Here is a 27,947-nt window from a genome sequence, read left to right as displayed (position 1 = left end):
GATCTTGAAGAATCAAAAGAGATCAGTTTTTTACAATTTTTGAGATGGCCACCAGTCTTTTCTGTCTTGCTGCTTGACAACTTTCTTTCAGAAGTTTCTAAATAATAATCCCTCATTGTTTTTAGCTCCATGAACTCCCCTCTTTTCTTCTTCCAGTGACAGATAACTCTTTGCCCCTACTACCTACACAAGCCTCTCTCTGTCCAATCACCAGTGAACTCTACCTATTCTCCTTTCCTCTAGGCTTCTGAATAGTTCTATAACTTTCTTATTGTTTCCTAAACTTTGCCACTCATTCATTATACTGCCATGCCAAATTTGTATCACTCTGCTTTATTAGAACTCTGCTTAGTTAATTCAAAAATCCCTAGAGATTTGGAAATAAACTGGGTAGAGCTATATACTACGGATATTTAAGGTCTCTTCGGTGGATGAGCAGCTCTGTCCTGGCATGTTTCTCATTCCTTTCACCTGTCTCAGGAGCTATTCTGTTTGAGAGCAAGGGCCTAAATTCTTGAGACTTATTTTTCCATTGCCCTTTACGGATGATATCCATGTTAATGCAACCGCTTTTGTAGTGGTCCCAGTCTAAGACCAAGTCTCACATCGAGCTACTACCTATTTCCCCATGCTAATTTTTCCACCTACTGTTACTCACACCTTCTTGTCAACTGTTGGAAATGGACCATCCTGATTATCACTACAAAAGATTTTTTTCTCCTGCTGATAGTAGCCCACCTTACCATATTAACTATAACAAGAGAAATCAGTTAACACCCATTTTGTCATGTCCTCTGTGTATATATATCTTCCTACTGTATTTTCCACTACATGCTTCCGATGAAGTGGGTTTTAGCCCATGAAAGCTTATGCTCAAATAAATTTGTTAATCTCTAAGGTTAATCTCACAAGTACTCCTCGTTCTTTTTGCTGATTCAGACAAACATGGCTACCACTCTGAAACCTACAACTTTTTTTGTGACTCTAGAAGAGGGATGGGCAAACTACAGCCCATGGGCCACTTCCAGCACATTAGACGTTTTTATCCAGCCCTTGAGCTCCCACTGGGGAGTAGGGTCAGGGGCTTGCCCCGCTCTGTCCACCTGGTGCTCCCCAGCCCCCAATTTATAATTCCCATGATAAGCCTCATCTTCTGGCATGCAGAGCCACAGTGTGCAGGCACGACTTCACTGTGCAGTTTCCAGGATCAGAACCCCGCCCCTATGTGGCAGCCCCCCCTACGCAGCAGCACCCCAGTCCCCTCATGGTCTCCAACAACCCCACCCTCGAGAGCCTCAAAACCATCCAGAGGCCACACTGATCCCAGCTAGAGTGCCTCCGCCCATGGCGGTGCCTGGTATGGCTGCCTTGGTGTCACTGCTGGCAGGGCCCCTAGGAGTCCCTGGTACTGTCCCTGTAGAGCTGCCCATGCCCTGTGCCACACCCCATGAGTCCTCCCTGCCTCCCCTCAGTAACATCCCTTCTAGAGCCCCCCTAGGCTACACCCCATTGAGTCCCCCTCCCCCACCAGGCATTCATGGCCTACCATACAATTTCCATACCTAGAGGCAGCCCTCAGGCCAAAATGTTTGCCCACTCTGCTCTAGAAATAGTGAAAGTCATCATCAAATGCATATCTGCAGTATTTCTCATCAGTTCTCTTAGCAAGACTTAAACAAGTCAATTTAAGATTAGTGGAAACTGACAGAATCCATTTCTTCCATCATCCCACATAGCCCACACAATAAATTGGCCATTAAGTAGAATCAGCAAAAGGCAGACTATTTAACTGTGTTTTTCAATGATGCTACATTTGATGACCAATACTTAAACTCTCTCTATACTGAGACTGATTTCATACTGCTCACTTGGCCAGTTCCCAGCCAGATGGCAACTGGTTGTGCTCTGTGTGGAACTGACTGCTGAGACAAAAGACTTAATCAAAGGACCATCCCACTTCCTCTATTACTTTAATGAAAAGATTATGGTGTTTACTGCCTGGCCAACAGCCACCCAAAATCCTGCATGGTATTTGTATTTGGTATGTAGAGAAACCAGATCACACTGTTGCAGGGAAATAATTGACATTTAGGGACATGCCCACTGGGGCATCATAGGGGTCAGCTCCCTCCCCCTGCCCCCATTCTTTGGAACCTAATTTGCCATTGTAAAATATATTAAACAGAAGCAAGGGCCCTTGAGAGGAAGAATGAGCTATTGCATCTGTTTGCATCATGTTTATTATCAGGAGCGTGCACAGGAATTTAAATTTGACCGTTTTTGGAGAGGCACGTTCTGTGCCCTGGCCGGGGCAGAGTTGCTGTCAGCTCCCACTGAGGCCCTGGGGCTGGAGGAGCTCACTCTCCCCATCGTGGCCCCAGGGCTACAGGACCTCTGTGCCCCCACCACGGCCCATGGCTGGAGGAGCTCTGTGCCCCTGTCGCGGCCCCAGGGCCCATACCCCTGCTTGTCCCCCTTTGTTCACGCCTCTATTATCCATATTTGCATAGTAATTCAGAGGCTGATCCGTGGATAAAATGCAGTTTAAAACCGCACCAAATTGCATCTGCTTCACTGCGTGAAATGAAAAATTTCTGCAGCAGCTCAGGGAACCACTAGTGCAGTGTTCAGCTCACACCAGTACTACTGCTGCTTGTTGCTGCTTTATTTTATTCATTTATTTTAGCCATTCCAGCTGCCACCTCCCAATACTAAGCTCTGGAAATGCCACCATGGACATCCTATGTAAACAGAACCATATGTTTAAATTTTATTTATAGGCTGTCACAACAGTAGCATGAATGGTGGAAATACATAAGACATCTCAAAATGCAGTTAGTGCTTTCCAGCAGGCAGTAACAGTAGTGTAGTGTTGTTTTGTTAGTATGAGCATAGAATCATAGAAATATAGGGTTGGAAGGGACCTTGAGAATGCATCAAGTCCAGCCCCCTGCACTAAGGCAGAATCAGGTAAACATAGGCCAGCTCTGATAGGTGTTTGACCAACCTGTTCTTAAAAACCACAGCCTCCCTTTGAAACCTATTCCAGAGCTTAACTATACTTACAGTTAGAAAGTTTTCCTAATAAGGAACCTAAATCTCCTTTACTGCAGATTATGCCCGTTACTTATTATCCTACTGCTGGTGGACATAGAGAACAATTGATTACAGTCCTTGTTATAACAGCCCCTAACATATTTGAAGATGGTTATCAAGTCCCGCCTCAGTCTTCTTTTCTCAAGACTAAACATACCCAGTTTTTTTTAACCTTTTCTCATAGTTCAGATTTTTTAAACCTTTTATAATTTTTGTTGCTCTCCTTTGGTCTGTCTCCAATTTGTTCACATCATTTCTAAAGTGTGGCACCCAGAATTGGACACAACACTCCAGCTGAGGCTTCACCATGGCCCAGTACAGTGGGACAGTTACCTCCCATGTCTTACATATGACATTCCTGTTAATACACCCTAAAATGATATCAGTTGTTTTTGCAAACGTATCACATTGTTGACTCATATTCAAATTGTGATCCACTATAATCCCCAGTACTCCCACCTATCCAGCTATTCCCCATTTTGTAGCTGTGCATTTGATTTTTCCTTCCTAAGTGTAGTATTTTATACTTGTCCTTACTGAATTTTATCTTGATTTCAGACCAGTTTTCCAATTTGTCAAGTGTGCAACACCTCCCAATTTGGTGTCATCCGCAAATACTATAAGCATATTCTTCACTCCACGATCAAACTAATTAATGAAAATATTGAATAGTTCTGGACCCATGACTGATCCCTGTGGGACTCCTCTAGATATGTCCTCCCATTTCGACAGGGAATCACTGATAACTACTGTTTGAGTATAGTCTTTCAACCAGCTGTGTACCTAAGTAATTTAATCTAGACCACATTTCCCTAGTTTGCTTATGAGAATGTCATGTGGGACTGTGTCAAAAGCCCTACTAAAAATCAAGATACATCACATCTACTGCTTCCTCTCTATCCTTTAGGCCAGTAACCCTGTCAAAAGAGGAAATTAAGTTGGTTTACCATGATTTATTCTCAACAAATCTATACAGACTATGCCTTATAACTCTATTATCCTCTAAGGGCTTACAAATGATTCTTTAATAATTTGTTTCACTCTCTTTCCATGCTACAGTATGGGTGCTCAGCACTTCTGAAAATCAGTTCCCTTTAACAGAGCTGGCACTAGGTGTTTTGCTATCTATGGTGGGAAACGTTTCTGGCACCCCCTGAGCAACTGAGCCAAAACACAAAAAAATGGCCAGAGCAGCCATGCAGTGTGCCCGGATATTCATTGGTTCCCCTGGATGGTGGTGGCTAGGGCAACCACCCATATCACCCCCCCAGGTTGGCCCTGTCCTTTAAGGCATCGCAAGAGGTTAGGCACTTGAAATCATTAATCAGCTTTGAAAATTTATCTAAAGAGATTACTAAATTTTTAAGGGTGACCACTGGAGCTACCCACACACAAAAGCCCTGTAAACACTCAAATTCAGGGGTTGTTCCTCACTTTTATCCAAATTTGAATGTGAATTTAATGAGAATATAAAATAATCAAATCTAAGGAAAGTTATTCTGCCTATTTGTAACTTGCTGGGCAAGAGTGTTGTATCCTCCTCTAGTGGCTAGTCTAATAAAGATCAGCACTTACTACTGCTACCTGCTTTGAGAGTTACTCCTTTATCTCTAGGAACTGAAAATCCAGGGTTCTATGTCCAGTGTTGGAGTCTTATTACATATACTCCTCCTCTTTTTATTATATAAAAGAATTCAAGTTTATATTAATCTTCATAGGACATTAATGCTAATTAGTAATAACAAACATATATGGATGTTAGTTGCAGTGAAATTTGGAAAATTTAATATTAGACTCTGCAAGCATTGTTTCCACAATGTTTTCATGTAATTCATGCCATCATATGTTAGATCAGGCTATAGATACAAATATCTTTTCACATGGAGAAGGGTCTTTTACACTATTCTGCAATTTCTTGAAAGGTCTATGATCTCAAATTCATCTCTTCAGTGACATGTGCATTCAGCTTGCATGTCTTCATGCATGTGGTCTCCTTTATGACTGGGTAGAGCAGGATGAACTCAAAGCCATTTTAGGAAATGAGCAATACCACTGTATCTAAGTAGGGAAGAATGTTGTATTCACCTGCCCTGACAATGAAAAATGGGTGAATCAAATGTTACATTGCCAATAACACAAATATTTTTTCATCCATCTAGCCTGCTGCTGACATCAGCAGGCGTGAGCACTTCCCCCCCTCATGACTATCAGTGGGAGCAAATAATCCCTGGCCTCAGGCCTGCTGATGGGGGGTGGGGCAAAAGGGGCAATTGACCAGAGGAATGGGCTATTTAAAAGGGCCCGGGGACCCCCGGCTGCCAGCGCAGCAGGGCTAGGGCAGGCTTCCTGGCCATCCTTGCTCCACTGCTCCATACCACTCCTGGAAGCAGCCAACACGTCCCTGCGGCACCTGGGGATGCTGTCCCTGCCCTGAGCGTTGTCTCCTTCAGATGCCCGGGTCTAGGAGAAGTCTGCTGACTCTAGAATACACCTCCGGTAACAGGCCCCAGACTCCCCCTCTCCTCAAGAGGAAGGGAACACACTCACTTCATATTTTCCGAGGTAGTTGACTGGACTGCTCTTCTCCCTACTGTTTCTTCATTAGCTGTCCATTGCCATGCTTCTCCCACCCAGTATCCAGAGGAATAGCTAGTAAACTGTTTCTGTCCAAACCCTCAGTCTAGCAGTATAACTTTGTCATCCTGCTCCAGTGGCGAGCAGAAATGCCGCTGACTGCAGTGTATACTGGCCCTTAAACTATGGGTCTGAGAGATTCCCTAGAGTGCATGGGGCTAGGGGAATCCTTGAACTCGCAGAACCGTAACAGATTTTTGTGTAATATGTATACTTCAAAGATCACATCATTCAAGTCACAGTGCATAGCTCCTACTGTAGCAGTGATTGTCTTGCCATTCCAGGTGCTGAAATCTGGCATGGTAATAACACTACACTTTGTACAGTATTCTTGTTACACAAAATCAGCCTTTCTCCCCAGTTTGTCCCCCTCCCCAAATGCAGAATCTGAACCTCACAGAACCCCACAAAACATCCCAGTGGGTCAGAAGGAAATGGGTGAGTATGCTGCAGAGCTGATGCATCCCAATTGGCGCTCCCTGTGACTGGCTCTACAACTGCAGTCTCCTTTCTGATGTGTTTAACTACTGTACCATGAAGTCCATTCAAGCTTACACACAATCAGAAGATCCCTGCAGTATCCAGATATGGCCAGGATGAGCAAAGGATTCCTTGCATATAGTTGGCTTAACAACTGGTAGTGTCAGTTTCTTTAAAATTAGCACATCTGAATCTACAATTGACGTTATAGAGCATTCAGTTTTTCTTGCTCCAGCAGTTATACTGTAACTCATCCTGTCTCCTTTCACAAACTCAGAGTGGGTGACCTTTTTTTTTTTTAAAAGGTTGTAAACTGAGTTTTGGAGAGCTTATTCAAATAGTCTGCAGAATGACATATTCAACTAGTAGTTTAATTGTTATGCTTTTGTCTTGAGAGCTCATTCTGGCAGTATTCATGAAGCTAGAGAAATTATTTTCATTTACACTAAGGCCCCTTCACACCATTCTGGCAGTGTGGGTGAAATCTACACTTTTCTTTTAAAAGCATTTTATTTGATTTTATTGTAAATGAGAATCGAGCCCTAGGTATAGAAGATATGGCTATACAAAGCTATACACAGTTTCACTGGGCAGGAGTATGCATCTGTGTTATTGCATAAAGTGTCCTGAAATATTTTCACCAAATAGAGTGTACCATATCTGTAAATTGTGCTATCTTGCAGGTTGACTTGAAGTGGAACGTGATTGTGTATGCCATAAAATGGCCAGTGTTCAACATTAAAAAAAAACCCCAACCAACCAACTGGTCTACATTAGTAAGACAAATAGGTTAAAGGAGAGAAGTAAACGTGGAAATACAGAAGACAAAACTGAATCAGACTCATGACATAGGAGGGCAGAGTTTGCTGTACATTGGAACAGCATAAAAGAAGTGTGGAAACAAACCCCAAGCACTACCGCTGCTGTAAAGTGATGCTCCTAGCAGCATGAAGTTGCCACAATAGTTCTGTGCTGCATGCCTACTACCCTCAGTAGTGGAAAGGGTCTGGCTGGAGAGTGCTGTGCTGCAGTTAATCCCAGTCAGTGTGACCCATTACAAACTAGCATAATTAAGAGCAGCCTACTCCTATGGTTCAATGATGCCAGTTTTTACCCTCCTGTCAATTTCCCTTTTCCCATTTCTGGTTCTGTCTTTTCTGTGCTGCCCCCATATTTGGAATCATCTTCCAGTCCTAGTTTACAATGACACTACTCTCTCCTTATTCACACCCCTTCCAAAAACTCATCTCCTCCACAATGGCCATGAATCTTGACTTTATAAAGTATAATACATGAAAATTAAATTTATTCCCTTATCTGGATTGCCCAGTAAATCCTTCTTTCTTTGTGTCTTAGGCTATGTATGCACTGCAATTGGAGGTGTGATTGCAGTTCGGATAGGCATATTCACATTAGCATTAATCTAGCTAGCATGGCCAAAAATAGCAGTGAAGATGCAGCAACGTGGGCTGTACAAACCTGCCTGGAACCCTGGGTAGCCACTGACACAGCTAGCCTGTGCTGAGGTCCATGCCACTGCTTCTTCACTGCTCATTTTAGCCAAGCTAGCTAAATTAAAGCTAGAATGGGTATGCCTCCCTGAGCTGCAGTCACACCTTCAGTTGTGGTGTAGACATGCTCTTACTACGCTAAAGTACCTTGCTGAACCGGAGCCAGAATGTGGTCAGAAAACTCAGGTTAAAGATGTTCTGATGGAAAAACAAGACATTTTGGGGAGTAAAAATAAAGAAAACCCTTCCATTTTCCAACCATCTCTACTCATGGAACACTAGGGTTTGCATATGGGGCAGGGGAGAAGAAAGGGATCTGGCCTTGACTAAGGCCGTTCATTCTCCAGGACTAGACAACCTAGGAATTATGAGAGAGCTTTAAAATGTTGTCTATCTACATCTAGAGCAGCTAGCATAACCCTTACATAAACACTGGTGTAATTGTCACTGCTCCACAGCTGTTAAGCGTTTTCACAGCAAAATTCAGTGTAAACCTTTCCAGTGTTGAGGCATTCTACGACTGCTAATAAAACACATAGTTTACATTTGTTTGCTTGTAAAGATTAAGTTTGGCCCTAAAATTTTAACTGTAAGGAAATATTTTATGATGAAAGGAACGGGCTGCCAGATTGTGAGTTGTAGTTAATGGAAGCTGCTGGGTGCTCAGCACTTTTCAAAATCAGTCCAGTCAGTTAAGAACTTAAATATGGGCTTAGGAATCTAACCGAGCATTACTGAAAATCGTGGCATTTGCTTTTCTCTGTATAGGACTGCTCACTGTTCAATGAATAATAATAGAAGTTTGGGGGTCCTTAGTTTAACCCCTCACCACCAAATAAGAAAAAAGGTAGTGTGCCTCTGCATATAGTATGGGCTGAGCAATTTGCACTATGATGCTGATGTAGGTTTTTTTGGCATATCTGACAGTGAGTGGGATCTCAACTGCAGGGCTGCTGACAAATAAATGCATAGGTAAGGATTATACACTAATCACATATTGATTTCTGCTGTTCTAGAATTAGACCCAAGAATGAAACCCATTCTAGCTGTCCAATCAAGAATGCATTACCTAGTTTTTGTTGTTGTTAACAGAATGAAAGAATACTGTCAGTTATAACCAAAAAGCAAGAGATAGTTTTGGTAGAGTATAAAGAAGACACTTGAATGTTTGTCATTTGCTCTGATAACTCATGGAAAGCTAAACTCACTCACTAATTGATTTTTTAAAAAGTATCTACTGAACATTTTCAGAATAAAAGACACAAATGAATTAAAAACAATGATAGAAAAAGCGATCAATCATAATTATTAGAAAAATTAAGTATATAACATTTCAAATACCTTTTTCCATACCTGAAAGATATGAGACTAATTAGTAATCAGCAGTTTAATACGCGTTGAATACAAAAAGTACCATCGCATACCAAATATGCAAATTTACCAACTTTAAAACTTTATATGGATGGATGTAAAGTAATTTGCTCACTGCTGAAACATTTGCTGCAAAATTTCAGTAAGTTGTCATTTCTATTATAAAACATAAGACAAAAACATAGGAGACAGAATCCAACTTCAGAAGAAAAAAGAGAAAAATCTAACACACTTGCAAATGACATTTGCAGGGAACTTTAATCGGGGCTCAGAGGCTAGATAAATCCAAGTTAATGACTATTGTCCCTTGAAGGGACACAATAAGTTAAGTAAAGTCTTTGATACCTCCTATGCTCCACACAAAGAGAGATACTTCCTGCTTTACTGGCAACAGACATATTCCAAAATAGACTATTTCATGATAGCTAGTGACCTGGTTACCTGTAGTATTAATTCCCACAGTGTTATATGGGATCATTCCCCAGTACATTTTAATGTTTAACAAAACTCTTAGTATAGTACTTAGCTCACACAAAACTAAGGAATACATTAAACAAAACCAGATTTTATATGGCTCTGAATCCATGATGTGAACCTAGACTGTGGGATGTACTAAAAGTCTAAATTAGAGTGGGGATAACACATCACTGCCAAACAAAAAAGGATAACTGATTTCACAGGATAATGTAGAGTTAGTTAATGGATATAGTAGACAAGCAATCTCCAATTATTGCACGTAAAATATGATGTGAATACTGCTAATGAGGCAACCCCTGAAAATGCTTTATTTAGACAGGCATTACCAGTAGTCAAAGGAACAGAGGGGCAATTATTAGTTTGCAGGCTCCTACAAAGGAAACTCTAAGAGAGTAAGTATTTTAACTGCTCGTTGCATTAATGGTACTACATATAAGGAAATACAGGAAAGGAAGAGGGTCATGGCACATAAAGAAAGCCAGTACAGCACAGTGGATTACTTCAACTTTTGATTTGATCAGATTGCCACAAGCAATAGATCCTCAGTGACATGAGTTGGAAAGAGATTGAAGGCTGCAGATACTGCAGAATGCTTTCTCTAGACTCTTTGCCCTTGAGAGTTGGTGGTGATCATGCTCTATGAACCAGAACAGCACTTCAAAATTTTATTATTATAATTAAAAACCTTAAATAATGCAGAGCCTGCCTATGTTTCATGATGGCAACCAATATTGATGGGATAGGACTGGCTGTACAGTCTTAAGAGAATGGAAGCAAATCCTTGTCTATTAATAGCCCATGACACTGCAGTTCTCTCTGCCTCAGTAACACTGAACACCATGGGTTATTTGCTTTTGGCATCCTTCAGCCCCAAAATGTAAAGGTGACTTGCAAGGGAAATGTGTATTTTTGCTCTTTACACAATAGATATGATATAAAGTAACCAGCTGGGCACAGTGCGGTCCAAATAACTGTTTACTAATGATATATATGTAGGGCCTATCTACATACACACACTGCTGCTCTGCAAGACTATAGTGGCTTCTGAGCTACAGAAAACAGTGAGGAACACTAAAGGGTCAAAACTATTTAAAGGGATACTACCTAATTCCCAAACACTACAGGAAACAAAAAATGGCTTGTGCCTTTTTTGGGGAGGAGGGGGGAGCTCCTTTATGATTTACAAAGAAGGTATAAACAATTTTTCCTATTTTAAAAAAAGGTTTTGGTTTTTTTTACATAGAAATGCAGGTCTTATTTGCTCTGAAGCACTCTGTGCTGACTTCAGAGCTAGTAAAATGGTATCATCACAACAAACAGTGAAAGTTGAGCAAGTGTAAGGGGAAAAGGATTTTTACTCTGGTCTAGTCTGCATTTGGAATAGCCCCGATTCAGTCATTGATGGCTAGCAATCATTGCCACTGCACTGATGCTGACCAGCAAACAAGGACAAGCTAGGGTTTGCCCCCGTTGTGGTAATTTACACACTTACAAGGAAAGATACATTTTGATTAGTGAATCAGCACAAAGCTGACAATATTTACATTTTGCTTCAGAAGAATCATCTGTTTTTATTACTTTAGTCCATCATTTATTTCCTATTGCTTCCTTTCTCTTAAGGCATATGGAGTCAGATGATTCTATGCACTGATGTTTGGCAGTCACTAAACATTATTCACGCATTTGTAGTATTCATCAGCAGCTTTCACATTTACTAGAGTTAGACTGCAAAACAACCACTTTGTAAATTTAAGTCTGTGAAGAATAGAGGCTGAAACTAATCAGATGAGCTCTATTTGGAAACAGGTTTAATAGATGATACATACCCTGCATCTGCATACCTTCTGGAATTTTTTTTAATTCTAGTAAACCAAGACCCTAATAGCCCACAAACTCCCCATGGGCTCCCTCTTCAACAGTTTTTCATCCCAATTATAACTGATTCCATCCATTAACCAAGTCCCTTTCTCTAATCACTAGTGAATTGTATCTAGTCCCTTTCTAGCCAGTTCTACAACTTTCTTATTATTTCCTATTATGCATAACTATAACCTTTATGTGAAGAATTACTGCAGGTGAATGACACATTATTAGGCAAATCTGAGTAAAATATCACTCTGTTCCTCTAGCTGATTAAGACATTTATGTCTTTATACAGGTAAAGTCCAAAATGTTACCAGTCTTAGGGAAATTGCACTTTGAAAGATTAATTTTTCAGTGAGCACCAAAGAAATTAGCTATTTTGGGCCAAATTATCTTTAATGGGCCCTTTGGACAGAGTCAAATTTATATCTACTAGCCAATAAAATTAGTTATGGGGAGATGAGAATAATTACAACTTGGTCTCTGAGGTAAACTAAAATTAATTAAAAAGAACACTGTATTATACTGAATCTCCTATATTCCCAGAGCTCTTGACAGCCTAATAACCACATTTCTCATATTTTAATAAGATTTTCTAAAGCCCTATTGGGGAGATGGGAAGACGTCAGAAATAATATTATCACCTAGCACTTAACATTGACTAGCTACTAGGGCCCAGTCCTGCTCCCTATAAGATCAAAGGCTAAATTCTGACTAGCTTCAACAGGAGCAGGCCTTTCATCCTCACAATGCCTATGTGAGGTAGCCATGCAAGTATTATCATCTCTCCGTTACAGCTTGGGAAACCAAGACAGCAGAGGAAAAGTATCTCTTGCCAAGCTCTCCATTTACAAAAGAGAGGGGGGATTTTGCTTCCCAATGTTGAAAATGCATCAAGTAAAATCCTTGCCTCATTGAAGAAATCATTCGGAGTTTTGCTATTTACTTCATTGGGGTTAAGATTTTACCCATCATGGTCAATTTATTTTAAAGTGTATCCTGTATCAAGGGAAAATCCAGAGAGCAGATTATAAATGATTTACATAATGGCATAGAAATTGCCATTTATAAAGTTTATAAAGTTTGCGGCCTATATGAAGCTGGGAGGAGTTGCAAGTGCTTTGGAGGATGGGATTAATGTTCAAAATGAACTGGACAAACTGGAGAAATTGTTTGAAGTAAATGGGATGAAATTCAATAAGGACAAATGCAAAGTACTCCAGTGAGGAAGGAACAATCAACTGCACAAATGCAAAATGGGAAATAACTGCCTAGCAAGAAGTACTGTGGAAAGGGATCTGGAGGTTATAGTGGATCACGAGCTAAATATGAGTCAACAGTGTAACACTGTTGCAAAAAAGGTAAACATTATTCTGGCATGTATTAGCAGGAGTGTTGTAAGTAAGGCAATTTGTTCCAGTGCTTAACCACCCTGGCAGTTAGGAAGTTTTTCCTAATGTCCAACCTAACCCCTGCTTGCTGCAATTTAAGCCCTTGCTTCTTGTCCTATCCTCAAAGGTTAAGAAGAACTATTCTTCTCTCCTCCTAGTAACAACCATTTATGTTTTCAAATTTTGCCACCTCACTGTTTACTCCTTTTTTCAGATCATTTATGAATATGTGGAATAGGATTGGTCCCAGAACAGACCCTTGGGGGACACCACTATTTACCTCTCTCCATTCTGAAAACTGACCATTTAATCTTACCCTTTGTTTCCTATCTTTTAACCACTTACCAATCCATGAGAGAACTTTCCCTCTTATCCCAAGACAGTTTACTTTGCTTAAGAGCCTTTGGTGAGGGACCTTGTCAAAGGCTTTCTGAAAATCAAGAACACTATATTAACTGGATCCCCCTTGTCCACATGCTTGTTGACCCCCTCAAAGAATTCTAGTTGATTGGTGAGGCATGATTTCCCTTTACAAAAACCATTTTGACTCTTCCCCAACAAATTATGTTCAGCTACGTAGCTGACAATTTGGTTCTTTACTATAATTTCAACCAGTTTGCCTGGTACTGAAGTCAGGCTTACTGACCTGTAATTGCTGGGATCACCTCTGCAGCCCTTTTAAAAAATTGGCATCACATTCGCTATTCACCACTCATTTGATACAGAAGCTGATTTAAATTATAGTAGTTCTGCAATTTCACATCTGAGTTCTTCAGAACTGTTGGGTGAATACCATATGGTCCTGGTGACTTATTACTGTTTAGTTTATCAATTTGTTCCAAAACCTCCTCTAATGACACCTCAGTGTGTGACAGTTCCTCAATACTATCATATTGTACTGTACATGTGGCAAAAGCAGTTACCACTCAATGTCTTACACAGCAGGAGGAAGGAAAATAGTGATAGCAGTCTAAACAGCTACCTTGCATGGACATGCCTGTTTTGTTTTCTTAGCAAGCACTTCATAGCTATTTGGATAGTGGAAGTTATTGTCAATATCTCCAGGAGTTACATAACTTAAAGCAATATATAAACTACTGAAAAGAATTAGAATGTCAATTGCCCAGGCAATGACACTGTATGGAGCGGCTGTTGGCCCCCTGGGGCTGCCCTCTCCTGGAGGCGGTCGGAGTGGGGGTGGGCCCTCTGGGACTCCCCTTTTGGCAGCAGCAGGCCCCTGGATTTCCCCCTGCAGCACCCCACCCCCAAGATTGAATCATGAGTATTTTTAGTAAAAGTCACGGACAGGTCATGGGGCCGTGATTTTTTGTTTTTTGCCTGTGACCTGTCCGTGACTTTTACTAAAAATACTCACAATGAAATCCTAGCCTTATTCACAAATAATTAATTTGGCTCCTCTGAAGCCTGTACAAATTAACCAGATTATATCACTTATTTTGAAAATCCAGGTCCAGTTTCATTCACCACTCAAAGGAGCGCACCTATTTCACAGCTTGTTTGAAAAGAGAAAAGGGCTTATTTCCTCTTGATAGCTTTTCCTGGAACTCTTATCACTGACTCAAATTCAGCATGATAAAAAATAGAACTCCTCCTTGCTTTCTTCTCCCTCCCATCTCCAGCGCCATAAAATTGCCACTGCTTTCTCCATCATTTAAAACTCAGGGCATTTTTACTCCTCTCTTTCTTCCCCCCACATCCTGACTGTTGGGAAATCTCTAAAATCTCCTCTTTCATCTTAATCACTTCTGATAAAACCCTTGTCTATGTTGTGGCCACTTCTCATCTTGATTCTTGCAACTTCCTTTTTGGTCTCCCTTAAGTGTATCCAAAATAATGTCACCAAAAAAACCCCCTTCTCTGCTGCTGCTCTTGTTTCTCCTCATCTCAAATCACTTCACTGGCTTCCTCTCACCTTTACACTGTAATCATGCCTCCAAGGCTTGGCCAACTCCACTCCTGCCTCCATTACTGCACTCATTTCCTGGCAATTACTCCATAGCATTTGATCCTGCACCACTGAAATCAATGGTATTTTTGCCGTGGACTTCAATAAACTCAGGATTGAGTCCCTTACAGCGTACATGCCTCTGACTGCTGCTTTTATTTCTTCCTACCAATCTTGTATTCAACCTTTCTTTCATGCCAACCCTATGCTCAGCATTCTCTCACTCACTCTTCAACCACAAGGTGATCTTCCTATCCTCAGTCAAATCCCTGAGGCCTTTCCATGATAACCCAGCCAAACAACTAAGGGCATGTTGAACACAAGCCAAAAGCAAAGACTGTGTGGAAATGACAGAGTAGAGCACTTTGGCAAACATAGGTGGGTTTATTATGGAATGTTAAAGGAAGGCTACTTGACCTTTTGTTTCCTGAACAAAAAATGAGAAAATAAAAACCAAACAAAATAAACAAATGAAAAAAAACCACAACGACCTTTTAGTTAGAGCATATTTGACAGCCAGTTCTGCCACCTTTTGCATTTCAAGCTTGATCCTGCAAATATTTTACTACTAGTTGTAGTACTTATTACTGTGCATTCATAGAGAGTACTCAGAGTTAGAATTTGCAGATTTGGACCCATACCTGGGAAGCACTTAATTCACCATCAAGCATGGGGTGGGAGGGATGGTTTACAAAACCTGCAAATGATTATGGGAGAGTTTTATCATACATTTGGTTTTTAGCAGTGTTATCTATCACATTCTGATTTAATCTTCTATTTCCATTCACATTCTATATAGAAACATTTCACTTAAATAGAATTTTTATGATCTAGGATTGCAGATAAAAGTTTAATAGAATATTCTTACACTTTATTTTTCATAAAAAATTAGAAGAAAAACCAAACAGTAGTTGAAGGAATATAACAAACAGCATATTTCTAGTCATACCTGTAATCATGCTTGATATGATCAAGGGTAGAATGATGAGTTTGAGCATTCTCATCAGAATCTCTCCAGGAAATGCAAAGTAGAACTTATCCAGGTTGGAGAGCTTGCCATATTCTCGTACTAGAACTCCTACCCCAATACCTAGAGGGTACATTAAAAACATAACACATATTCAGGATTATGCAGTAGGTTGTCATAAATACATAGAGGTGGAGGAGAAGAAAATACAAGTATTAAAGAAAATAGGTAAAACAAAACCGGCTACCAATTTATTTTTTCCAAAATTATGTGACTTTTTAAATGACTCCATGTTAGCAACAGAGATACATACACCTTAGTCTTTTTTCTTTTCCCTTATGGTCAGTAACAAATTAATACAATAAATAATAAAATAAGATGTCTAAGTTGAGAGGACCACTAATTTAGGCAACCAAATAAGGACACAAGAGCCTAACTTTAAGCATCTCTTTTGGAAAATCTTAGCATACATCTTCTGAGGCTCAGCCCTGTGCCGTAACTACAAGGCCAGCAGGACTTCGTACAGCTTACTCTATTTACCTCTACCAGGAGGGTTTGTAAATGGAATTTTAAAAAAATTAAACATTTATCACATTAATGCTACTGGTATATTAAAAAAGAAACTAAGATGATCTGATATGTAAGGAATTTTCTAATTCGGCTTCTCCATATCAACTAAAATATATATAAATTAGCAATATTTTTAGTTCATACACTCCATATTGTTAGAAAGAAAAACATCATGTGAAAAATCACACAGCATCATTGTAGTCTCTACATTTGTTTAATAATCACCAAGTATTCAATCAACCTAAACCAAGGGCCAGCGCTACCATTTAGGCAGCCTAGGCAATCGCCTAGGGCACCAGAATAAATGGTGGGTGCCATTTTGCTGGAGGGGGCGGCAGGCGGCTCCGGTGAAGCTGCCGCAGTGGTGCCTGCGGAGGGTCCGCTGGTCCGTGGCTCCAGTGGAGCTGCCGCAGTCGTGCCTGCGGACGATCGGCTGCTCGCGCGGCTCCAGTGGACCACCTGCAGACACCACTGTGGCAGCTCCACCGGAGCCGCAGAGCGCTGGACCCTCTGGAGGCACCACTGTGGCAGCTCCACCGGAGCCGTGGGACCAGCGCGCAGTGCGGCAAAATTGCCGTCCGCCTAGGGCGCTCAAACCCCTAGCGCCGGTCCTGCCTAAACCACTATTCAAACCAAATTATGCTTGCATTATTCCACCATTTGAGCCACCCAGAAAATATCAACTAGTCAGTGTAATCAATGGCTAAAAGAAATTACCAGACACATCTGTATTTATTCGTATATTTCTCTTAAATGAATTAGGTGATTACTCTGCTTAAAGGAATGAGGTAAAAGATAGTAAATATTACCGAAAACAAATCCTAGTCCAAGAGAGTTAATCCCTCCACTCTGACTGAACAAACCCTTTATTTTCAATTTTAACCTGGACTAAGAAATGAAAATCAGTGGGTTAGGACATGTTTACCAATGTTTTGTCAGCTATTTAGCTCTTGTTTCCCTAAATAATTATAGAATCATAGATTCCAAAGCCAGAACTTCTACCTTGTTTATATTGCTTTTAAGTATGTGCAAGTTAACCTTTCAGTCAAATCCTAAGCAACTAAAAAGCTATTTCTGATTTATTTGTGTCAGTGAGCACAGACAGTTTAACCTTCCTGCAACACCCTGAATCTTAACCGCCTTTAAGACATTTGCAATATTATGTAAATGTCCTTCATCAGTGGAAGGAGACACACAAAACTATCTGCTGTTAATCTAAGTGACTAACTGAAATGTGTTGGAAAAGAATAAGTCGGAGTTCTATGTTGATTCCAAAGAAGGCTCTTAAAGCCCTAAATGTAAAAAAAAAAAAAAAATCCTGAATGTGTACTTATCAAGGTAAGTCACTAAGGCCCTGATCTTGCAAACTCCTATGTACATGTTTAAATTTAGATCCCAGTGTTTTCAATGGAATTACTCACATGCCTAAAGTTAAGCACATTTGTAAGTGTTTTCAGGACTGGAGTTTACATTTAAAATAAGGTGCTGTAAAGTATATAAACTACAGCTCCATCATATATACAAATGCTTGTTAATATAGAATGGAATAAGTACAGTCTTGGAGCAAGGTTGGTCTTTAAAAATAATTCTGAAATCTTAGAAGAAAAGTCTTGCTATTTAACAGATCTGCTTCTTACTTCCTTTACTCTAGGCAGGAACTCTGGCTGGGGGGCAAATGTGGCTAACTTTTCCAAAATGCCTTCAAGGGGCGAGATGGGAAAAGGAACCATTAGCTACTGATCTCTCACTATAAGGATAAAGAGGTGCTAGCTAGGGAGTATGAACTGATGTCAGGCTGAACCACGAGCTGAAGAGAACCCATCACTTCCGCCATGGAAATGTTCAGTGTTGCTAAGTATGCAATATTTAGGTGAGGGGGCAAATGGAAAATTAAGAACTGAGGGTGGCTGGCAGCATTAGATTGGGGAGAAGGGAATCCTAGAGACACCATCTACTTAAAATCTAGTCAGTTTCAAAAAACAGAGTTCAACATAGCTTTGGGTGCTAGACTTGCCCTTGTGCCTCCTGGACAATTTTTGTAGTTTCAAAAGCACATTTTCCTATTTTTAAAAATGTGTTTCTCTCCCACATTGCTGCATAAAAGACCAACACAAACAGGAAAAATGATTAAGGCCTTTGCTCTGCAAAGACATTGGTGCAGGTTGACCCTGGACTTGCACAGAGCCCCACTGACTTCAGTCAGGTTCTGCACAGGGCCCAGCTTACGTGCTCTTTCTCCAGGATTGGGTCTAGTTGACTAGACTGGGTAAATGGAACAGATTATACCCAAAGCACATGGCAAGCAAGTTGAAAAATAGGGAAAATATTTCCTTTCCCTTAATCTCTTTCAGTTACAGTCATCTTAGATGTTACTTGTAAGAACAGTGACAAAATGTCTTTGAACAGTGTCTTTTTAATTATCCCAGATGGTGACTTACTCATGAACTGGTTGTATCTCTGGGTGACTTTCTCCTCTTGATTTCCATGTATTTAATAAGGTTACTGGAAAGTGGAATTGGGTCACCATTCTTAAGTTGTTTTCGCTGATCTTCTGTTACCTTCTCCACTTTTTTAGATTCCACTTCTACATGCCATTTTTTCAAATTTTTAAGATGAGGGTGGGGTTTCCTCAGTCTCTCACTCATGTAATTTGTTTGTTTGCTTTGGAAACTCAGCTCTCTTGCCATACCTCTCTCAGCGGTATTTTGAAATATCTGTGCTGCCACTTCCCTATTCAGTCTACATTCTGACAAGCAGCAATTAATTCTTAATGACTTGTGTAGCACCTCAACACATTGTGGAGTTAAAATAGGACAGCCATTAAAAATGGAGCTAGAAATGCTACACTAGAATTTAGGATCAGGAAGTGAGAAGAATACTTTATTCAACTGAAGTAATGGGGGAATTTTGGTAGGCAGCACATATTTGTCTATATATTGGAATTTGTGAATCACAGGTTCCATCCCTTTTTGAGCTGTCATCAGCATCAATTATGTCAGCACCTCTTTTCTAACTGTGGAATTCTATCCTTGGGAAATGCAATGCAATATAGGAAATGTGGTTTAGTATAGAACAGATTCATTTATACACCACTGTTTTAACACTATGTTGATTAGACCTGTTCTGAGCAAATTTAGAGAACAGAGATAAAAATGTCCATGTTATTGCTGTTGCTACCATCTTTTAAACTGAACCAATGTTAGGAACAGTAGAAACTCTAGTGTAGACAAAGTTTCAATCTGTTGTGTTTTCTTCTCTCCCGTCTTGTTATTCCACTTCTGCTACAGTGGTTTCACTTTCTGTAAAATACTTGAATAGTCATTGGGCAAGAGGGAATGAGAATTGCTTGATAGCCTGGTTTGTAGAGCACTCATAAGAACGGACATACTGAGTCAGACCAAAGGTCCGTCAAGCCCAGTATTCTGTCCTCTGACAGTCGCCAATGCCAGGTGCCCCAAAGGGAATGAACAGTCAGGTTATCATCAAGTGATCCATGCCCTGTCACCCAATCCCAGCTTCTGGCAAACAGAGGCTATGGACACCATTCCTGCCCATTCTGGCTAATAGCAATTGTTGGACCTATCTTCCATGAATCTATCTAGCTCCCTTTTGAACCACATTATAGTATTGGCCTTCACAACACCCTCTGGCAAGGAGTTCCAGAGGTTGACTGTGCGTTGTGTGAAAAAATACTTTCTTGTGTTTATTTTAAACCTGCTACCTATTAATTTCATTTGGTGGCCCCTTGTTCTTGGGTTATGAGAAGGCGTAAATAACACTTCCTTTTTTACTTTCTCTATACCACTCATAATTTTATAGACCTCTATCATATCCCCCCTTATTCGCCTCTGTTCCAAGCTGAAAAGTCCCAGTCTTATTAACCTTTCCTCATATGGAAGCTGTACTATATCCCTATTATTTTTGTTGCCCTTTTTGGAACCTTTTCCAATTCCAATATATCTTTTTTGAGATGGGGTGACCACATCTGCACACAGGATTCAAGGTGTGGGTGTACCATGGATTTATATAGAGGCAATATGATATTTTCTGTCTTTCTTGATGATTCTGAACATTCTGTTAGCTTTTTTGACTGCCATTGCACATTGAGAGAACGATCCACAATGACTCCAAGGTCTCTTTCTTGAGTGGTAACAGCTAATTTAGACCCCATCATTGTACATGTATAGTTAGGATTATGTTTTCCAATGTGCATTACTTTGCATTTATCAACATTAAATTTCATCTGCCATTTTGTTGCCCAGTCACCCAGTTTTGTGAGATCCTTTTGTAGCTCTTCGCAGTCTGCCTGGGACTTAACTATCTTGAGTAGTTTTGTATCATCTGCAGATTTTGCCACCTCACTGTTTACCTCTTTTTCCAGATCATTTATGAATATGTTAAATAGGACTGGGCCCAGTACAGATCCCTGGGGAACACCACTATTTACCTCTCTCCGTTCTGAAAACTGACCATTTATTCCTACTCTTTGTTTCTTATCTCTTAACCAGTTACTAATCCATGAGAGAACCTTTCCTCTTATCCACGACTGCTTATTTTGCTTAAGAGCCTTTAGTGAGGGACCTTGTCAAAGGCTTTCTGAAAATCTAAATACACTATATCCACTGGATCTCCTTTATCCGCATGCTTGTTGACCCCCTCAAAGAATTGTAATAGATTGGTGAGGCATGATTTCCCTTTACAAAAACCATGTTGGCTATTTCCCAACACATTATATTCATCTATGTGTCTGGCAATTTTGTTCATTATGATAGTTTCAACTAGTTTTCCCAGTACTGAAGTGAGGCTTACTGGCCTGCAGTAAGGGTCACCTCCAGAGTCGCCTCTGGAGCCCTTTTTAAAAATTGGTGTCACATTAGCTATCCTCCAGTCATTTGGTACAGAAGCTGATTTAAATGATAGGTTACAGACGACAGTTAATAATCCTGTAATTTCAAATTTAAGTTCCTTCAGAACTCTTGGGTGAATAACCATCAGGTCCTGGAGACTTATTACTGTTTAATTTATCAATTTGTTCCAAAACCTCCTCTAATGACACCTCAATTTGGGACAGTTCCTTAGATCTGTCACCCAGAAAGAATGGCTCAGGTTTGGGAAGCTCCCTCACATCCTCAACAGTGAAGCTGATGCAAAGAATTCATTTAGTTTCTCTGCAGTGGTCTTATCATTTCTGAGTGCTCCTTTAGCATCTCGATCGTCCAGTGGCCCCACTGGTTGTTTAGCAGGCTTTCCGCGTCTGATGTATTTAAGGTGCGGGATAGGGGATGCGGGAGCTCTTGGTTCAATTCCTTGCTCCACTTAATTATTTAAATAAAAATGGAACCGCTTCAACAGGAGATATTGAGACACCTCTTCCCCAAAATTCCCATAGGCCAATGATTCAGGCACACTTACGGTTGCCAGCCCTCCAGGATTGGGCTGGAGTCTCCAGGAATTAAAGATTAATTTAAACTAAGGATTATGTCATGTGATGAAACCTCCAGGAATATGTCCAACCAAAATTGGCAACCCTGGGCAAACTCCTGTGTGGTAGGAGACTGAAGTTCAAATCCCTGTTCCACATCAGGCAGAAGAAAGAATTGATGCAAGATCTCCCACATCCCAGCACAGCAACTATAACTAGTTGGCTAATGGTTATTAAGATAGGCTCCTTCCCTTCCCCTTTTGTGACTCAAGCCCTTTAAAAATGCACAGGCACAGCACATTTCATTGAATCCAAAATAGACTTTTTTGATTTACTGAATTTTTTTTTTTAATTTCTGGATTGGCTTCAACCAGAATCAATTCCCTCCCCCCCAACCCCCACCCAAAATATTTTTGGAACTGCCAGCAAATGAAAAAAATCAATTATTTACTAACCCTAATAGCAGTAGGTGTGATAAGAGAGGGTAACTACCCACCAATTCATCACAAAAGAGTTTCCACCACAGAAAGTTGTAGAGTATGGTGTCCTGCCTTTTGAAGAGGGAACCCTGTGCTTCTCTTATAGCTCTGCCTAATGGAGAGGAAGCAGGAAACAATGTGAAATGATAGCATCTAAGTTAGCTACACTGCAAAGCAGAACTGTGGTGCTACTCCTGTCAAATTTGAGGCCTCTCAAAATCCATGAGGGATGGGTGCTCTCTAAGTAGGTGATAGTACCTGCCTGCTCTATGCGGGTATGAACCTCAGAGACTAGGTAAGCTGTGATTAGGGAACTCTCTAAATGGTGCAGCTGCAAACCAGGTACTTAGATGTGTCTGTCTCATTTGGGGTATCATGTAGGCATTCACCTGTTTGTCATAATCTGACACACTTTTAAAGTATGTCTCTGCATCTTGTTATTTATAGCTATTGTTTTTGAAACATTCTCTAGGCTGGTGCATAACATTAGCAGGGAGATAACTAGACTCACAGTTCTTCTTCCCTTTAACCATTGTGTTATCTGGCAAATGACAGAAATTTAGGAATTATTAAAAAAATAAAAGAGGTACCTTGTCAACAAGCTCCTGTTTCCTCAGGACTCAGCTGTGCTGTTTAAGCACTAACACATGGGGGCATTTGTGGAGCTACATCACTGCAGCCATGTGCCTTCATATCTCCACAGCCAGTCAGCTAGCTCTCCTGGTACAAAGCAGGGCCATGGCCTCAGGATTGCATGGAGGAAGCAGCCCCTGCACTTCTTCCAAGCACAAAGACAATAGTTGGGTTCTACATGGGCTGCACAAGAGGAGTCAATAAAGGCTCCTTGCACTCCCTCTTGTATATCCACATATGGCCCAACTCTAATCTGGCCTTGAATTAGGAGGCACAAATCCTCTAATGTATCTACCATTTTCCATTTGCCCAGGTGATATGATAGGAGTGACTGATGCTATTTCCTTTATATTGTTGTTACATTGTGTTAGATGCTAATCTAGCAACAGTTTATGCTGCTGCTTCCAGGAGCTGCTTGAGGCAAATGCTGCCTGGAGCCTGCAGCTCAACCCCCTCCCATGCCCCAATCGCCTGTCCCAGCCCTGATCCCCCTCCTGCCCTCTGAACCCCTCAGTCCCAACCCAGAATATCCTCCTGAACCCTCAACTCCTCATCCCCAACCATACCCCAGAACCCACACCCCCAGCCAAAGCCCTGACTCCCTCCCATGCCCCAGCCCCCAATTTCGTGAGCATTCATGGCCGCCACACAATTTCCATACCCCAATGTTGTCCTTGGGCCAAAAAGTTTACACCCCTGCTACAGAAGCACGACCATAGTAATATACATCTCGTGACAGCTTTGTGTATATTCCTTGTAGCGGACAAAGTTTTGTTCTGTTTTTTCATATCAACAGGTCATTAAATGGTTTATTTTTTATGATTGGTCATTCACAGGATTGACAAGTTTAGGAACCACTGTTAACTGACATCTTTTGAAAGACAGTGCAAAAACTGTTCAACTTTAACATGTTAAACTGCAACATGGACAGGCAACTTGTTTCACTTTGCAAGAGAATCTGCTCTCCTTCATTAATATTTTATAAGGTCCATGTTGTTTCTGGTCTTACTAGAGGATTTATAATAGTTTGGCTAACTTTTAATCACTCAGGTGTATCCAGTGCAACAACATTGTACTAAAATCTAGGTGTGTAACAAGTGATTACAATAAACCTTTTAATTAATCTCTGCTCAGATTTGTTTATTCTTGTATGGTGTTTTGAATGTTACTTGACAACTAGTGCCCTTTATGATAAACATACCGATGCTGATGAAACACAGGCAAGATTCTGAGAGCCTCTAGAAAGTTGCATGGGCCCGCAAAGTCAGGGTTTAGTCTCACCAGCAATTTTTAAAATTGCAGTAACAGATTTTTACCCTCAGAATGCTGGCACCTTCCAAACTACCAGTTTGCTTTAGAAAGATGTGTACAGTAAAACCCTTTTACAGCTCCAAACCCCGGCCTATGCTTCTGCTGGAGTAACCCATTAAATTCTTATGCCTGTAGCCTGGCAGCACACCAGCCCAATGTGGCTAGTCAGCTGAAGACTGGAGAGGGATGGAGGGGCTCTACACCTACTCCACAGGTGGCAATGCAAACATGCTCTGGGAAGGAAAGGGACGTTCATCTTGGGTAAATAAAATCCCCCGTTTTACTCCTATAGCTCTCCACAGATTCCCTACATGGAGGTTAGTGGACCCCCAGAGCTGCACTTTCCTCATGGAGATACTATGAAGAAAGAGAGGAGAACAAAAGCTGGATCCTTATTTTAAAAAAATAAATAAATGATGGGTATGTTGCTGGGAAATGAACAGGGAGGCATAATGGGTTTTTTAGCCTGGTGGACTCTGCTTGTGCCCTCTAACAATTCAGCCACCAGTGCAGATTGTCTTCAGGAAAGCCCATGTAAGTTCCTGTGCACAAACTCACACATGCTGGAACAATTTGTATAGTGGGGGTGCTGCGAGCCATTTAACCAAACTGTAAACCCTGTATATGATGGAAACCACTTCAATCTAGGGGATGCAGCAGCAGCCCTACTTCTAGCACCTATGCACATACTGTCAATCATTTGGGGCGGAACCAGCTGCCCAAGAGCCTAGAGTCAGAAAAGCTCTGAATGTACAGTGCTCCCCATGAATGCAGGTGAGATGGAGTTCTCTTGAGGGGAAAAGCTGGTTACTACAGAAGCACTATGTGGTAACTACTGAGTTATACCCCTCACTCACAGAACGAGTGTAGGCCTCTGCAACCAGAGAGCCATGCAGTTTCCAGCCACATTCCACATCACAGAGACACTTGGCCAAGATTTGGCTTGTAGCAAAGTGACTTTTTTTCAAAACAACTTCACTATAAGGCAGCCTTGCATTAAAATTTAGTAGCCAAGCCACACATTCTACTCATCCACCTATCACACACTGAGGATGATTGTTTGAAAAAATACCTTATTTGCCCATGTAGGGAGGGAGAAAGAATGTCTCCAGGACTAGGGATGAGCAGAGTTTTGCAATGCTGCTATTATGACCAGACTGTAATGTTTACAATGCAGTGCATTTAGACCACATGAATGTCTTTTCTGTTCACTGTAAACTTAGCTTCCCTCTATCTGAATTATTATTATTTGTATTACTGTATCACCTAGAGCTATGGAGTTATGGCCCATGACCTCATTGTGCCAGGCACTGTACAAACACAGAACAAAAAGATAGTCACTGCCCCCAAAGAACTTACATATGACATAGGCAGACTCTATATTCACTCCACTTCCAAATATTTAAAACATGTAGCTCAGAATACCGAGATAAAATGATACTGCTGGGAAGTTAGGGTAGAGTGAAGGAAAGAATGGGGGTTTTGTCCATGGGGACTTTCTTGTGCTGTATATACATGCACATACATTTCCTAAAGATGTGAGAACTGCTCCTTAGATTTAATCTGAATATGGACATTGTTCAGCAACATAATGAAAACTTTACATCATAGTTATTTGGCGCCAAGTTCATTCATGACATAACTCCACTGAAGTCAATGAGTTACACCAGAGATACGTTTTTGCTCTTTGTATAGATCAAACACAACCTGAAAATAGAACAAAACTAATGAATCCCTACAGACAGCCAAATAAGTAAACTATCTATAGCCACAACATAATAAACACTTTGTTTTTATTACAAAATAATTTCAAATATAATCTGAAAAACGTGCTTATTTCCCAACAATCAGATATCTGTGCTTCCCCTAATGAGTTAATTTGGATGAGTCAAGATAACAACTCCAGTGACCTGTTGGTTTCAGACCTCTATTATTGTTGTTCTAAAAATCTTTTATTTTGGTCATTAATTATTCTTGATTACTAGGACTAGGTAGATGACAAATAATAAACCTGGGTCTTCTCAAGACATAATATTTATTTCAGCTTCCAGTCTGCAGGAGACGAGCTTATCAGCTTTGAGTTACTCACCATCTGTCTCTGTTCTTAGCCTTCTTCTCATCTCACTTTACACCCTTTCTTTGGAGAATCTCCTCCACTCACATGGCTTTAACTATTGACTGGCAAATCTACTTGCCCTCTCCTGAGTACAGCAGGGCAAAAATCTTTGACCGAACCATTTTTCAATGAAAAATGCAGATTTGGTGACACCAAAACATTTTGTGAATTCATATGGGTTTCACGAGATTGTCTGTGCTTCTTAAAAAAAAAAAAAAACACCTCTCCTCCAAAATAAAAACATTTTATTTCTGACAAGATCTAAATGAACTGTTTTAATTTTTCAGCTGGAAATGGCTTTTTATTTAGAAATCTCATTTAATACAATGAAAAAAACAATTAAAACTTACAAAGCTCAAAATCAAAACACAATGTTTCATTTGATGCCAAATGATTTTTTTAAAACTTTTATTCTGGCTATAATAGTTGAGATTGGAAAGACTGTTCAGTGAGAAACTGAAGACACATGATAGTGACGTGTAGAGAAACTATTACTCAAACTAATCCCTACAGCAAAGTTGAGAAATCAAAGAGATGACCTAGAAATGGAGTTCTGATTAAGCAAGGTCAGGTTGCTTGTGATTCCTAAAAGGTGTGGAGGTCTGAGAAATGTTTGTGTTGCAATATATGGTGACAGTGTTAGGGTTGGAAAATTTGTAATCTTTGTAAATGGACATGATGTGTTACTCTGTCTCTCAAGAAGTCAACTAGTAAGCATGCAATGTGAAACACTTTGAACGAGGAACAATTTAAAAAAAATAAATTGGACTCTGGCAATTTTTTAATCTGTTATAGTTATGCCCTTCAGCATTAGAAAGCAATTAAAGGCATGAGACTATATGTACTCATCAGATGAGGTACTGCTTGCAAGGGTCAGATGCAAGAATGCTACAGATGCTATAGTGTTTCTGGAAAAGGAAGAGGTAGATTAACAATGCAGATATCTGTGATTAGCTTCAGTTGGTGCATTATCTGTGTTTACTGGGGCATATGGGCGGAAGGTATCTTTATATTTTTGTGGAATGGGAAAACAGCACCAGGAGTCCTACAGAGGTTCTTTTAGACAGTCAGTGGGAAATCAGGGGTAGGAAATATTTTACTGGTGGTCTTATTGCTTTTCAAGTAGGGGAGGAATGATCCATCAGTTTCAGTGGCTTTACTCTATTTTGGGTTTTATGGCATGGAAAGGCACCTAAGAGTCATTCCTTCCAAATCTCCCTCTATGGAAAAATTCTTATAAAGTTCTTAATCTATATGTCCAAATTGCTCATCAGTTTGAACTGTGCATGTGGATCTAGGTCTGAAGTTTCATGTACAAAACAGGGCTGTCAATTAATTGCCGTTAACTCATGCAATTAACCCCAAAAATAAATCATGATTAATTGCACTGTTAAACAATAGAATACCAATTGAAATTTATTAAATATTTTTGTATGTCTTCTACATTTTCAAATATATTGATTTAAATTACAACACAGAATACAAAGTGTATAGTGCTCACTTTATATTTATTTTTCATTACAAATATTTGCACTGTAAAAAACAAGAAATAGTATTTTTCAATTCACCTAATACAAGTACTGTAGTGCAATTTCTTTATCATGAAAGTTGAACTTACAGATGTAGAATTATGTATAAAAAATAACTGCATTCAAAAATT

The 27,947-nt window shown here is 40.3% G+C and overlaps 1 protein-coding gene across 1 annotated transcript in view; it reads right to left on the bottom strand.

The window, feature by feature from the left end:
• Nucleotides 1-27,947, bottom strand: part of SLC1A1 (solute carrier family 1 member 1) — a 68,739-nt gene that overhangs the window by 29,125 nt on the left and 11,667 nt on the right. Inside the window, exon 2 of the mRNA XM_030567442.1 lies at nucleotides 15,739-15,879. Within this exon, the coding sequence (XP_030423302.1) occupies nucleotides 15,739-15,879 (141 nt within the window). The remainder of the gene's footprint in view (nucleotides 1-15,738; nucleotides 15,880-27,947) is intronic.

Source organism: Gopherus evgoodei, chromosome 6 (genome assembly GCF_007399415.2).
Source record: "Gopherus evgoodei ecotype Sinaloan lineage chromosome 6, rGopEvg1_v1.p, whole genome shotgun sequence".
NCBI lineage: Eukaryota > Metazoa > Chordata > Testudines > Testudinidae > Gopherus > Gopherus evgoodei.
Note: the sequence above shows the minus strand (reverse complement) of the source record. Positions and strands in the feature narration are given on the sequence as shown.